The sequence below is a fragment of the Podarcis filfolensis genome (assembly GCF_964270895.1).
Source record: "Podarcis filfolensis genome assembly, chromosome: 8".
NCBI lineage: Eukaryota > Metazoa > Chordata > Lepidosauria > Squamata > Lacertidae > Podarcis > Podarcis filfolensis.
The window spans coordinates 40356902-40373142 of record NC_139611.1 but is presented as its reverse complement, the minus strand read 5'-3'; the positions used below and the strand labels follow the sequence as shown (position 1 = coordinate 40373142).

General features: G+C 41.7%; 1 protein-coding gene across 4 annotated transcripts in view; it reads right to left on the bottom strand.

Annotated features, from left to right (window-relative positions):
• The window catches only part of ANKRD11 (ankyrin repeat domain containing 11), a 193178-nt gene that overhangs the window by 49806 nt on the left and 127131 nt on the right, over window positions 1–16241 (bottom strand). For all 4 annotated transcript variants that reach the window (XM_083626181.1, XM_083626179.1, XM_083626182.1 and 1 more), the window contains 2 exons: window positions 15932–16076; window positions 4387–4525 (listed from right to left, as the gene is read on the bottom strand). In XM_083626181.1, the coding sequence (XP_083482307.1) occupies window positions 4387–4525; window positions 15932–16018 (226 nt within the window). In that variant the 5' untranslated portion in view covers window positions 16019–16076. The remainder of the gene's footprint in view (window positions 1–4386; window positions 4526–15931; window positions 16077–16241) is intronic.

Genomic DNA, 16241 nt, shown 5'->3' with positions numbered 1-16241 from the left:
ACATTTCCAGTGAACAGATGCCTACTAACTGCATCTTACCACTAGGAGTGGAGGAAAGAGCTCTGGAGGCTGCTGTTGTTTATCACATGAGTGGACACGGGAGTAAGGTAAACGAGAAAGAAGGAACCATGTGTAATCTGTCACATCAGGGAAACAATGGACAGAACACATAGCCCACTTTTGGACCATAAGTGCAACCATGCATTATTCATACACCAGAAGCAACAGCCATCTAGAGTTGCTTCAAGAGCAATCTCCACCCAGAGTTCTTCTAATCCTTAAGTATTCCCTCCTTTTTCAAATGACATCAATGCCAATTCTCTCTTTGTAAACAAATCAAGTGCTGAATTCACTTTGGGTTTTTTATTAGTACAGTGGTACCTCGGGTTAAGAACTTAATTCATTCTGGAGGTCCATTCTTAACCTGAAGCACCACTTTAGCTAATGGGGCCTCCCGCTGCCACTGTGCGATTTCTGTTCTCATCCTGAAGCAAAGTTCTTAATCTGAGGTACTATTTCTGGGTTAGCGGAGTCTGTAACCTGAAGCGTCTGTAACACGAGGTACCACTGTATTTATTAAAGATTTTTTGTGTAACAATCAAATAATCAACAAGAAGAAGAAGGAGGAGGAGGAGGATTGTCATCCCAGGATTAGCAGCCATGGAGACAATGGCTTAATCAACTCAGATGGCAAACTTCACTCTCATGTGTCCATTTATTTCACAAGTTTGATTTGTCATGATTTGTTCTTGAAGTTATGGAATCTAAGGACTTGGGCTTTACTGACTTAGTATAAGTTGCGGGGCGGGGGTGAAGGAGAAGTTGTAGCATTCGTTCCCTTCTCTAATGTGGGCTGGGGCAATTTTTTAAAAAAATGAGACCTAGTTTTGTCTGCATCCTTAAGGGGTCCACAAGTCTGCTTGCTGTATTGAATGTTCCATCAGCCCATGTTTGTGATCAAATAACTCCAGTCTTCCTGTCCAGCTTCAAAGGGTCTGAAATATTCCCTGCAGTTGCACTGTACAAAGAAGCACAGTGCAACAGTGGGGGAAACCCAAGACCCCACTCCAGTTCTAAGTTGGATAGAACAGCTCAGTATTTTGGGTGTCAACACTAGGAGGACCCTGGCAGCCAGGAACAAAAACTATCTCCTGCTCTCTCTCCCTCCCATAATTCCACATTTGTAGCTAGAGCAGGGAACAGGGAACAGGGAGTAGTGAACATTGCAGCAGTTACAATGGGCTGTAGAAGCCTGATGCAACTGCAGGTATGATCGCTATCCCCCTTCTCAGGTCCAGACATGAAGATAGGTGTTGTTTCTGACCTCATAAGGTCAGAGAACAGAGGAGGGGCACAGCGTCCTGGCAAGCATAATTTTTGGCTTGGCTACCTAGACACGGCATAAATTGTAGATCACTGCTCACTTGCCTTAACACACACAACCCTGCAAGCTTACACAGCAAAAATCTCATAAAAATGAGAGGGTCCACAAGCAGCTTAACACAATATTGGCATAAGGCCCCTACACTGCACTGATAGGGAAAGCAGGATGGGGTTGGTGCTCTTCCTCCTACTAACCATGACATTTGGGAAACTTGTCACCCTGAAGGTGGCAACCTTATATTCTGAGGACTGACATGCCCAACATAGTGGCTTACAGCTAAAGGCACCTCTAATTCCCAGTATACCTGCTGCTATACTAAGGGCTCCACCAATTTCTACAGTGATTTTTAGGGACAGAGAAAATCTAGCATCAAGTGAGACTTCCTAATTCCCACTTTATATATATTTAGAAGCAAATTTTACACTTGGGGGGAAAAGAAGTCATTGGAGACATTGAATCACAGAGGCAGCATTTTCACAAACAAGGATGCACTATGGTAGCTTTCACCAAGCTGGTACACTCCAAATGTTTTGGACTACAACTCCCACCCATCCAAACCTTCCAGAAGGCACCAGCTTGGGGAAGGCTGCATCATAGGAATGATTAGTCATCTGTGAGACACATCTAGCCATGTTGATAACTGCACTCAGCATAATGGGGCCAACTGTGGCTTCTTAGTGCAGGCAACAGTAAAAATACATCTGACAACAGCCTTCCTGTGTTGCCCACTATTTATGCAGCACACTCATCGTAAGAAGCAAAAGGTGACAGATGTACTTTACTGCTGCGCTGTTTTGGTAACACAACACAAATTCATTGAGATGGGAGATGGGGGAGAAGAGAGAGAAGTGCAACTTAATTCCTCCCCCCCCCAAAAAAAAAAAACAATCCCTGAAAGTTATAAATTGGCAGCTATCAGAAATATTGCTTTGCCCCAATACCAGAAACCAAGCAAAAAGCAGAAAAAAATGGACATTAACATGGTATTAAGTTGGGGGTGGGGTTTGCTGGAACTCTATTTGAACCAATATGTTTGGACTGACCAACAAATGGAGCTCTTCCTCATTCTTTTGGCAGGGGTATTGAATGCCAACCTCATTGCCCTAAACTCAGCCTAGAGGAAGACTGCAGAACATGCACTCAAATTATTGTGCAAGAAGATGGAAGATCTTAGCATTATTTTCCACAATATTACAATTTGACTGGCATGAGTTACTCTGGAGGATGTTGGGTACATAAAACTGAAGGTGGCTTCCCAGATCCAGTTGCCAGATACGTCCATGGGTCAAGAAAGTGAATGTGTGCAGCTAAGGGGGTGAAGGATTATGCGAGCTGTAGTCCAAAACATCTGGAGGACAGCAGACTGGAGAAAGCTAGCATAGACCAAAACAAGAAGAAAGCACTGTAAATTGCCCCATTCCTCTGGCAAGAACAAGCACACCTTAGTGTATTTCAACAATGCCAGAAGCAAAGACGTTCAAGTGTATGATAACTACAAATGTATCAAAACACATAATACTGGCACCACTCCCTCCTCCTGTAAACTGCCAGCCACTGCCTACAAAACAAACAATCACCACCTTTTCAACTGTATCCAATGTTCAATTACCACCATATTGATATCCCTGGCACAGATTAGGTACTTGCATATGGTGTGCAAATGTTAAGCAAATGGCTCCTTCTTGGTAGTGGGAGTCCATTGGTAAACTATAAATTTAGGTTCCTCTTTCCAGCAAGACCCTCCTTACAATATATACCAACATAACTTTAGACTTTAAACAGTAAGACATGGCACAGAGAGAAGAAAGTGTAAACTGATGTTGTGAATTCAGAATTTTGCATAGCAAGGGCTCAAAAGTGTAGTAAATCCAACTACTATGAAACATTAAACTTCCTAAAGCATACTATTTAGGACAGTCGGTGTGTCTGTCCAGGCCACAAACAATGTAAGTTGAACAGAGTGAACAGAGAAGCATGCTTGTTGAGGAGAAAGAAAGACGCCTTATGCAATATGTCAAAAGCACATGCTAGCATGTCATTCAGAACAGCTTTCTTAATAAATTACTGTATTTTTCGCTCTATAAGACGCACCAGACAATAAGACACACCTAGTTTTTGGAGGAGGAAAACAAGAAAAAAAAGATTCTGAATCCCAGAAGCCAGAACAGCAAGAGGGATCGCTACACAGTGAAAGTAGCAATCCCTCTTGCTGTTCTGGCTTCTGGGATAGCTGCGCAGCCTGCATTCGCTCCATAAGACGCACACACATTTTCCCTTACTTTTTAGGAGGGAAAAAGTGAGTCTTATAGAGCAAAAAATAGGGTAATTAAAAAAGTAATTGGAACCCTTGAAGTCAAAAGCTTCTATCTATCCAGTGAGGCTGACATTATTTTCTTTGTAAAATTTATATGCTGTCCTTCAATATCATATCAGGATAACTCATACAATAAAAACTGCGTAACTGAATTTTAAAAATCAATAAGCACAGAACATCAGATAAAAACTAAGCAACAAAATAAACACATTTTAACAGTTAAAGTCTGGGAAACTAAGGAAATAGTTGCCTAGCGCCAAAAGAAAGCAAAATAGGAGCCAAACAAGCCACTTGCAGCAATAATTCCAGAAATAGGGTGTCACCACCAAGAAGCTCCTCTCCCCAGTTGCTCCCCACCTCAATTACAATGGAGGCACCCAGAGGACTGACATTCCTTCAGAGCGGCATTCTCCAACCTAATGCCTCCCAGATATTTGGACTAGAGTTCCCATCAGCCCCAGCTAGCATGAATATCCTGGCAGGAGGTTATGACAGTTGTAGGCGAAAACATCTGGAGGACACAAGATTGAGGAAGGCTGCTTAAGACCTTGGCATTCCTCCTGCACCATTCCACACAGGAGGCCACATTTTGCAAATACGAAGTTATTTCAAGTGCTTATACCCTGCTCATTAGCCTAAGAGGCTCTCAGAATGGCTTATAAAAATCAGCTGTAAAACAGTCCCTTACCTGTATCCGAATCTTTTTGATCTCCATTTGTTCCAACAGTGAAAGGCAGCTTCCGTTTTGTAGCTCTCTCTTTCACCTCCTTGCCGCCATCACTCCGGTCCAATTTTGGAGTCTTGGTTAGAGAAACTTTATCTTTATCCTAGAAGGGAAAATAAGAGATCTTCATAAGAATCTAATATTTGCAATCAGCAAGGCTGTTTTTGCTAAGCAAATTTATAGTGCCAGAGGATATTCAACAGACCTTACCAAACCTGTTTGTCCATAGAGAAACACACATTTGCACATTCCCAGAAGCAGGACTTTCCACCACCAATGGATTGACCAGACTATTGATTTAAAGGGTACCCCTGCAACATTTTAGCCTTGTAGAATGGTCCTGAAATACCTGATTAGGTAGCAAGTGTGCTACATCCAATATACATGTAATGGATGGGGAGTGGGAATCAGCTTGGCTGTACTCATCCTGGCAGCAATAGGAATCACTGTGATTCTGAACATGAGTGGTGCAGGCACCACTGAATATTGTCTGTGCCATTGCCTACAGTGGGCAACACTATTTACATCCTCTCCATTGCTTAGGGTTGTTGTTTTAATAAAATAAAAATATTTACTGGCTCTTTTCTTCTCCTGAAAACTTATTTGGTGTTTATAGGGAGGAAATACATCCTATGATTTAAAAAGTGAAATTCCTTCTTCCAAAATGGCAGAGATTTTCCCTGTGGCACATAACATTGTGAGCTCAAACTATTAGAATATTCTGGCAGCTGATCAGCCTGCTGCAAAGCTTCCCAGCCATTTATAGGATCACCCTTCCTACCAGAAAAAAATGTACTTAAAGCATATGTTCTGTCTACATCAGCTTGTAATCTTGTCCCCGCTGTGTGCAGGAAGGGATGGGGGAAGAAGGAGGGGGGAGAAGGATGGTCAGTTCTCCCACCAGAAGGAAAAGATGGCAACAATCTCCTATGAACATCCCACTTCAGTGAGTGTTTCACTCTTCACTGTCACTGTGGAATCCCATTAGATAACAATGGCAACTCTCAAACCTATTTCTGGTTTTACATCTGGGGGGGGGGGGCAGCTTTTTAAAAATCCCCATAAAGGGAGTATACATTTTCTAAAATCCAAATCTGTTAGAAGCATCTACTATAATCTTAAGCAGCTAGATGACTGAGGCTTGAAGCCTTTTATGGAAAACCTCTCACACATACACACATATTCTTCCTCTGAGACTTCGGAAGCTCTTGGTACCACAGATCCCTCTCCCTCAGAATGAAATGCTTCAAAATAACCTGCTAAATGACCTACTGCACCATGTACCATTGCATGTCTTATAAACTCAGAAGTTTTAAGGATGACACGAACAAGAGGCTACGGACCAATGATTCAAATAGCTATCAAGGACCTACCAAGGCCTTATATCTGTTTATTTAAAAGGAGTCTTTTGTTAAAGTTGCATTCCATATGATGGCTACCCTCATTTCTGATGCATATGCAAACACAATTTGATGGGCCAGAGCACTTGTAAAAAACCTACATATAAAAGTGGTTAGATCTCCAAAAGAAGACTTTGCCAGGAGCTTCACATTCACATCAACCCAGCTCAGTTATTGTTCTTGAATTTGCATTTGGAAGCTTAAAATATAAATTATTTTATTAAGCTTGGCACGTGCTTGAGTACTTTCGCTTTTTAAATCAGTGAGAGTTCTCTGCGGTGCTGCTCTTGCAGCAGTCAGACTAGAACTGAGTAGGAAGTCACTTGCTCTAGCACTAGAGGCAAAATGTCTATCATTCAGGAGAGGAGATATGAGTGCCAGCACCAAAGCTTCAACTCTAGGATGTTTCTGGGATGTGTTTTGCACAGACCATGGGCCCATTTGTTTACCTGCACAAACATCACCAAAAACTTGTGTATGTGTGTCTGGGACTCTGTTTTACTTCAAGAATGTACCAGACCAAAGGGAATGCACTTTAATTTTGCTTTTAAGTAAACATGGGTAATGGTATCAACAATTTATTCAATCTACTGGGATTGGGGGGAGAGACACAACACAACAATGCTGACTGCATCACTCATAAGATTGTGGCAGGTGACTCGAAGTCATAAGACCAATGAATACACATTACTCCTTCCTCTTTCTTGGTTATACTCTGGCATGGGCCCTGGATGGGGATTATAAAAAATATGTTTTCCTCTACTGGTCTGTTCTATTTACTCCCCACTTCCTCAGAGTCACCAACAACAAAAAGTACATTTCAGTCATAAAGTATTTCCAAATGGGTTCCAAACTAATAAATCAGGAATCCTATGCAGTATGATCAGCTTCAGTTTCATACAAGAATTCTTAAACTGCTTTCATGTAACAAGAGTCCAACTCTGCTTTTGTGGGCAGCCAAGAATTAAGCGACATTCAGAAAGAGGGACATGCTATTAATATTTGTAAGTAAAAAAGAGAAGTGCCCTTATTAAAAGAAATTCTCTCATTGTTGAAATTTTAGGGTGTCAGAACAAATTTGCAAGAGCCAAAATAAAAACTATAATTTCTCTTTATGAACATTCTTTTTAAAAAGCATTCTCTAGCCTGTGAACCATTCGTAGGAGAGATGGAAGATACTATCTTCAAGGTTCTGACTGGAGTAGTGATGTACATCAGTGTACTGCACATATTTTCATATTTGTAGTTTATTCTGTCTCTAAGTTTTCAATTCATTTAGGGCAGAAAGGAACAAGATTGGTTGCAAACTGTGGAATTGAATAGCCAAGGGAAAAGGGTACAGAACTATGTAGGGCACTGAAGCCCTGCCTAATCCATGTACACAGTTCTCAGCTCCTACCCACCTTTCTAATCTCTCAGCAACAAATGGGCCAGAAACTTGACTGGCAAACTCCACAGTGAGACTCCAGTCTTAACACACACACACACACACACACACACACACACACACACACACAAAATTTGCCTTTTTCTGATCAAGAAAAGCCTTAGGATGTTAATATGGGCAACTTCTTTCTTCAGTCCTGCTGAAAAATAGTGTGGTAACAATGCAGTTAATCTTTCCCACTACCAAACTCATGGGTGTTTTTGTCTCCCCGGCCCATCCTGACACTGGAAACTAACAACACTGTAAAAGTATTTTACCACAGTGCAGGTTCTTGAAGAACAACCTTGAGTTAATTGAATCAATCACCCTTCCCCCCAAAATGTACCAGTACCTCTTCAAATACACTCAGAAATCCCATTTCAATCACAGGGAATAATAATATCATCTTCATAGTACATGTAGTCCTGGGAACATAAGTTGCTACAACTCTTACTTCTAGAACATGGAGAATGCAGAGCGCTTACTGAAGTACATAAGCATGTGTGCGCATTCTGTGATGAAAGGCAGAGTCCCAGTTAAACCTTTAAAACTGGGATTTCTTAAACAATAAACACTTATGTAGAAAGCTTGATGCAGAGAATATCAGAACAGCAGTAACAAGGGGTCAATTGTGCTTGTGTATACATGCCAAAAATTATAATTCCAGCATTGTTTGCTATTTAAGAATAAATTTCAGTGGGTGAAAATTCCTGGTGCTCTCTGTCTCTCATGAAGAGAACCCTAAAAGATCCCTTCTGAAATCAAAATTGGATTTGTTATCCTGCTTTCATTTTTTGCTCATAGTTTTAAGAAGCAGTTATAAACTTGCCAAAGCAACTTTAATAATGCTTACTTCAAAAAGATGCCATGGCAAGTACCATATTTTTCCATGTATAAGACTAGGTTTTTTTATTTTACAAAAAAAAAAAAATTTAATTGGGGGTCGTCTTGAACACGGGTAGTGCTAAGAGGTGTTTTCTTAATTTGGAGTCCCCCAAAATAGGGGAGTGTCTTATACATTGGGGCATCTTATACGTGGAAAAATACAGTAAATCCATATGCTAGGAAACTTAAGATTCATTGCATGTGACCTTTTGTCTGCCCCCTGCATATACTTTATTGAAACTTTTCATCATGCAATACAATAAAACAAACTAATGTGACAGGTAAAAGAAAGTCACTGATACCACATGGGCATTCAAGAGTAGTGCTAGGTCAAGAAGCACCCCAAGCTGTGAACCTGCATCTTCAAGGAGGGAGTATGATTTCATTCAAGGCTGGTTGTACACCTATCCATAGACCTACTGTTCCCCCAGATATTAGTCCTATCTTGCACAGAGTACATTTGTTCACTTCTATCCGGTACTTTATTGTCCCCAGACATTAGTTTCCTTCTATATGCTTTGAGCTATATCAGATGTGCTACTCCATGTCTGACCCACTAGTGAGCAGCTACACAAGTCACAGCACTTTCACTTAGAAATGCCCTCACCCCCACGCCACCCAAAAGGCACACCTAGCCTCATACACTGTCAATACTGTGCTGCCAGGTGAAAAACGGCCTTTGATGATGGTGGCACCTGCTGACTGAGTTTTGTTATTTGTGTTGTTGCTAATGCAGAAATTCTGCTGGCTGCTGCTACTGCAATACCATGTTTTTGTTACTGTTCTATTTATATTTCAAACATAATGTTCACCACTTTGAGGGGGTTTTGCAAAGGAAAGGTAGGGTGCACATTTTCAAAATAAAATAGAAGGGTGCTTGTACTTAATTATGAAGTGTAAAACACAGGCTGCAAGAGGCAAATTGTGTGGACAAGGGGGAGTGAGGAACTACTTGCCTAAGTCTCAACCAACAAGACAAACTAGTTCACATGATTACTGAACAAGATAGACTAAGGGCAACCAATATGGTGTTCATGGAAAACAACTCCCACCATTTCTGACCACAGGCCATGCAGGCTGGGATGATGGAAGCTGAAGCCCAACAACATCTGGAGAGCATTATGTTGGCTATCCCTGGGACAGACTTCTACAGTGATTGGCCCCAAGTCCCCTTACATACCCTGTAAGCCACTCAAAAGAAGATTCCTGTGCAACTCCCCACAAACAAAGCACAACATATGGAATTTTGCTATTACAAGAAGTGATGGTAGCTGAATGTTCAAAAGGCTATACAGTGGTGCCCCGCAAGACGAATGCCTCGCAAGACGGAAAACTCGCTAGACGAAAGGGTTTTCCGTTTTTTGAGCTGCTTCGCAAGACGAATTTCCCTATGGGCTTGCTTCGCAAGACGAAAACGTCTTGCAAGTTTGTTTCCTTTTTCTTAACACCGTTAATACAGTTGCGACTTGACTTCGAGGAGCAACTCATAGAACACAGTGTACATAGTAGCCTTTTTTGAGGTTTTTAAAGACTTTGGTGATTTTTGAAGCTTTTCCAAAACTTCTTTTGCAGCCATTTGGTAAGTTAAGCTTTTAAAACTTTTTTGGGGGGTTTTGGATTTTGGGTTGGGGTGTTTGGAATTCAAGGACTTGGTGTTGGGGAGGGGTTTGCAAGAATCTGGAAGCTTGTGTGGTTTTTTTCTGCATTTTTATGATTTTTTGTGACCATTGGGGCACTCTGCTGTTTTTTAAAAAAAATTCTGCATTTGAATTTCTGTGTGCTGGGTGGCTGGGGGAACAGTTGGGAAGGGGTTTGCAAGAATCTGGAAGCTTGTTTTTTCCCCTGCATTTTTATGATTTTCTGTGACCATTAGGCCACTCTGCTGTTTTTTAAAAAAAATTCTGGGTTTGAATTTTGAAATGCTCTTTACAGTATGTGTGACTTTAAAGAGCACTTAATAAACTCTTGTTGTACCAAATTTGGCTTTGTTTGGACTTTTTTTGACCATAGGAACGCATTAATTGATTTTCAATGCATTCCTATGGGATTTCGTGCTTCGCAAGACGAAAAATTCGCTAGACGAAAAAATTCACAGAACGAATTAATTTCGTCTTGCGAGGCACCACTGTAAAAGAGGATTAAACAGATTCAAGGAGGACAGGTATATTAAGCAGTTATTGGTCATGGTGGCTATATGGCAACTCTATGTTCAGACAAGGATGCTACTGTAAACCAGTGGCTAGAGAGCAAATATGAGAAAATGCTATTGCCTCCATGTCCAACTTGTTGCTTCCTGGGGGCATCTGGCTGGCCACTGTGGGAAGCAGGATGATGGACGAGATAGAATGTAACAGTGTGCCAGACTAAGAATCTAACAGAAAAGTCTATACCTAAGAATGAAGTGCATGTATTATGAATTCCATAATGCTGAGCATTGGGAAAGACTGGTGACTTCATACCCTGTTTGTGTACTTTCCAGAGCCAGTGTGGTACAGTGGTTAGAATGGTAGATGAAGACCAGGGAGACCTGAATTCAAATCCCCACTCAGCCATGAAACTCTCTGGGTGACCTTGGGACAGTCATGACAACCTCATAGGGTTGTTTTTATAACAGGAATCAAGTAAACCACTTTGTGTTCGTTGAAGTTATTATTATTCAGACAGAGGGCCTTCTCAGTAGTGGCGCCCGCCCTGTGGAATGCCCTCCCATCAGATGTCAAGGAAATAAGCAGCTATCCTATTTTTAAAAGACATCTGAAGGCAGCCCTGTTTAGGGAAGCTTTTAATATTTAATGCTGTATTGTTTTCAGCACTTGATTGGGAGCCGCCCAGAGTGGCTGGGGAAACTCAGCCAGATGGGCAGGGTATAAATATTTATTATTATTATTATTATTATTATTATTATTATTGGCAAGGCAGGGTAAAAATGGATTGGAACCAATTCATTTGGTTGGCTACTATGGGAAAGAGGATGAAGGACTAGATCCATCTTTGGTCTAATCCAGCTGGTCAAGACAGCGGCATCACAAGTTTTATCCTAAAAGTTGAATTACTATTACATGCCTGCTTGTGGGCAACACAATTCTGATTCTCTTTGCACTTCATCCAGGATGCTAGTTTCACTTTGAAGCTTAAAAACCAATGAACTTTCCAGTATGTTTTGAAAGCTTTGCATAACAGGCTGATGGAAATCCCCAATCCCAGCTGTGCTGCAACAAGGCAAGTTCCACAGTAACATTTTGGACTATAACTACTCAGAGAAATGTACAGCAAAGCTAAAAAGGTAATGCATTGTACTCCACCTCTCCTGAAGACAAAATTGTAAGCCAAAACAATTCCCAGCAGCATTTGCACCTCCTTTTTAACAACACTCTGAAGTGGAAACATCCTTTAGAATGTAATGTTTCTTCTGTGGCTGGAATAAGTACATCAGATTATAGGCTCATGACGACGGTTAACACATGCTCTACAGATGTGTATTCATCAGCTTCACTGTGCTGAGTGTGTGTAGGGAATAGCTCTCACATGCAGCCCCAAACTCTAAAGGCTGATTCATATATCCTTGCAACACTGTGGTTGGGACTACATGAGACTGTAAATATATGAGTTGAGCTTCCATACAGGATAGCCAGATTATGTCAACATTTATATTCTGCAAATTCTTGGTGCCCAAAGATTGCATAGCAACCATACAATCGAGCTGTCCTACCTGAGAAGCGAGCATAGCTTGAAGACCCCCACTACCTGTGCCTTTGCCATGCTCCTCATCCATGGCATCTTCCTCTCTAATGAACCTTACAACTACAAACTCCTCAGCGAACTGACCTTTTCAACGACACTCTATAAAGTGTCATGTACATTAAAGTTGCAATTCACACAATTAAATGAAAATAATAATGATATTTAAGTCAGCTTTCCCCCAAACCAACACTGCACTGCAGCAATGAAGTTCTCAGATGCCATCAATAATAGAGCAGGAAACTACTGTTTAAGGTTGGAACCCTCTTCCCTGCCCTTTGACTCAATAAAACTAAGAAAATGTCAGGGTCTGAGATAATTTGCCTAACTGAGGCAAAGTGGAAAAGTAACAGCAGAATGAAGAGAAGCTGAGAAGGAAAAAACCAGTCACTCCATTGACTCAACTTGGTTGCATGTAACCATTAAGCCAAATTCTGTGAAATTGCAATGAGATCTCACATAATGCCAGCACTATTTTGCTGCAAAGGCTGACGTTTCCAATTGGACAGATATGTGTGTGATTGCTGCAGAATGTCATAAGAACAACTGAATTTAGGAGGAACCTAGAATGGTACTTCAGTCATGAATAAATGTGATCTGAACTTCTTAATCCATTTCTATCAGAGCTGGTATCCCACAATGCAGCTAGGTTCCAAAAATTCTTCACTCTGCAAGGACAACACACGCACTTTTACTTCCAACACCACAGCCCCTATCACTGCTTTCAGGCCCTTTGGCTCCACAAACGCAGTCTTGGAATAGTATTCACAGCAGTGAATCTGAGACAGCTGAAGTCATGTAAGCAGAGAGGCCTTTAGGAAGTGTTGACAAACACAAGATAAATTAAAAGCTATGCTCCCACACAGCAATCCCTGGAAGCAAAGGTCTAATGGCCAACTCCCTTTCCCCTTAGTCATTGTTTCAGCTCAGAGCACTAAAGTTAAATAGAAAGCAATGATATGTTGGTGCAGTCTCCTTCAACCAATTAACTAAGCTCTAAAGCTCGGTCCCTTTGGAACCCTAGACTGAACACTTTACAGGTTGAGAAGTTCAGGGATAGGAATGCAGGGACACTCTATTCTATTATTCTTGCTAAACCTTGTCAAATCTGCACTGTTGTATATGGTGGGAAAGTCATTTTAATCACATCCAGGTTATTTTATTACAAAACTGGTTATTGTTCCCAGTGCTCCTGAGCCTGAAAAGTCGCAAGTCAGGACTGCTTCATATGACACATTTTAGCTACACTGGTAAAGAGGAGCATTTTCAAATATTAATGTGTGCATACTGGCCCCTCCACAAACCCCAAATTCATGTAGGTAGGAAAATATGTCATGTATAATGTACCCTCACAGGTAATGGAATGCCTTTTGATTCATACTATCATATATAAACATCAGCTTCTCAACTATGAGTAGGAGCAACAAAACCTAGCCTGAAGTTAGAACAGGTTTTTCTTCTCAGCTTTTATTAATTTTAAATTTTGACATGTAGCTTTATCTGTCGAAAAAGACACGATAAATGAAATAGGGCAAAAAACCAAAGCAGAACAGAAACAAATCAAGTGTGCAGCATACTTTCTTAATGCAAAAGCCTTACACCACACAAAACTGGTATTTCCCTTTGCAACTTCCTGCACTCATAATTCCTGGGTTTCAGCTTTATTTTGCACAAAATGATCTAGGCCACACTGGCACTTTCTCCTTATGCCAATCAGTTAACACTAGGCAGCTGTGCCTCAACATTCAGGTCTCCTTTTGCTACCTTTCACAACCATCTTGACAGATTCTAAGCTCTACTCTAACTCTAAAAGACAGGGTGGATATTCATTTACTGAACACCATTTCAGACCAATGCAGTGATGAATTCACTACCAAACAAACAAATCAACAGACGCAAGCAGTAGGTGAGGCCTAAAGACAGAAAGCTTCTACCTAACTAAAACAATAGTTCGCAGCTAGTAGCAGGGTGAAGGAGAAGTATCACAGCGTACCTTTTCTACCTTAATTCTTGTTGCTTTCTCATTCTCAGCTATGCTATGGACCATGACAGAAGCTAGTTGTGGGGGAAGTTATCAACTTAATGTAGCATCACCTAGATCAGTGGGTCTCAAGCTTTTTCCCTCACACACCACTTGAAAATTGCTGAGGGTCTTGGTGGATCACTTACCGTATTTTTCGCTCGATAACACGCACCTGACCATAACACGCACATCGTTTTTAGAGGAGGAAAACAAGGGAAAAAACATTCTGAATGAAACAGTGGATGTATCATTTTTGTGCTTCATGCTGTGGCCACAGACATGTGATCTGATGGTGAATTTGGGGTGACCCAATGCAAAAATCCTGAGAATCCCTGTGGATCCATGCTTTGTAACCACGTTTTTGCACCATTGCAGCCCCAGGCAACAGTGGGTGTGTGATTTTGGGGGGGGCAGGCTGTAGCCATGGACATGCTATGTGCTCTGATGGTGAATTTGGGGTGACCCAATGCAAAGATCCTGAGGATCCATGTTTTGTAACCACGTTTTTGCACCATTGCAGCCCCAGGCAACAGTGGGTGCGTGATTTGGGGGGGGGGCAGGCTGTAGCCATGGACATGCTATGTGATCTGATGGTGAATTTGGGGTGACCCAATGCAAAGATCCTGAGGATCCATGTGGATCCATGCTTTTTAACCATATTTTTGCACCATTGCAGCCCCAGGCAACAGTGCGTGTGTGATTTTTGGGGGGCAGGCTGTAGCCATGGACATGCTATGTGATCTGATGGTGAATTTGGGGTGACCCAATGCAAAGATCCTGAGGATCCATGTGGATCCATGCTTTTTAACCACATTTTAAGTGGGGAAGGAAGGAAAAATACAGAATGGACAAGGAGCACGAGAGGGGTGTGCAGAGAAGCAGCTGGCTAAGAATGCAGGAGAGGGGTATAACGGGAGGGAGGAAAGGAAGGCAAAAGTTTTCCCTCACCTACCCACCCAAGCCAGCCAGCGCTCGCTCTCTCTCCCCTCTGCTTGCCTGGAGGGGAGGGGCTTTCCCTGCTCTTTGTTCCGTTTGAGCAAACACAGCAAGGAAACAGAGAAGGGTGGGCAGTAAGACCCTGAGGCAGAATGCAGGAAAGCAGCCACTTCCTCTTTTCAGGTTTCCCTTCTCCGAGACGCGCGATTTGATTTTTGCCTGATTTTTTTTGCCATTTGGCTCCAGGGACCACACATTCGCTCAATAACACGCACAGACATTTCCCCTTCCTTTTTAGGAGAAAAAATCTGCGTGTTATAGAGGGAAAAATACGGTAATCATTTGTCTGCCTGTTGTAGCAAATGTAATTCCATAGAATTCAAACTGTAATGCAATAAAATAAAAGATTTTTTTATTTTTTTATTTCTATACAGCTTTATATTTTTAATAAAAATCTCAAAGCGGTTTACAGCATATTAAATCAATAAAACAATAGCCAGGCGATGTTCCTCCGGCCTCATGAGGAGCCTCTTTTGTAGGGCTGGGTGAGTCTGGGCCTCACCCCCTAGGCCAGGTGGAAAGGGCCTTGCAGGGAGCGGCCTTCACCCCTCACAGCTAGGCGATGCTCCTCCAGCCTTACGAGGAGCCTCTTTTGTAGGGCTGGGTGAGTCTGAGCTCTACCCCCTAGGCCAGGTGGAAATGGCCTTGCAGGAAGCGGCCTTCACGCCTCACAGCCTTATTTAATAAAATAAGCAATTAAAATGTCATTAAAAATTAGCACAAATATTTAATAATATGGATATACTCATTGCTGTCTTCAACTACAAATCCATAGGCATGCCAGAGACTACTTAAACAAAGCTGATGGACCACTCATGGCCCATGGACTACTATTTTTTTTGGGGGGGGGACAGACAAATGGGACATAATCTAAAATAAATTAAGGAAAGGTATTCTGTTTGGTAGTTCACAGGAGGTAATCAGTACAGCATACACAGAAGTTTGAGAACATAGGCCTATTGTGCTACCATCTCACTATAAAACAAAAACACTATGGGGGGGGGGAGTATGAGGAAGGCAAGTATACTAAAGGCACAGTACCTTTTTCCCAGTTTGTTTCTCCACCATGTCGTTGCTGAGAGAGAAATCTTCCAGTTGTGGTGTTTTAGAACACCCACCCTTGGGCATCGTTCTGCCTTCCTTACTTGGCCTTCATTTATGCTGCCATCGCTTCATCATCAACAGTCTGCAATGATAAAGGAAATACACAGATGTTCAAGCCACAGCTAACAAAAAGAGGGGGTGAGGCATAGTAATTGTTGTTTTAATGAACTGAAGTACTGTGCTGGCATTCCCAGAGTATTGCAAATTCCCAAAACAGGAGTTGAAGAGAGTCAGGAACCAACATGGT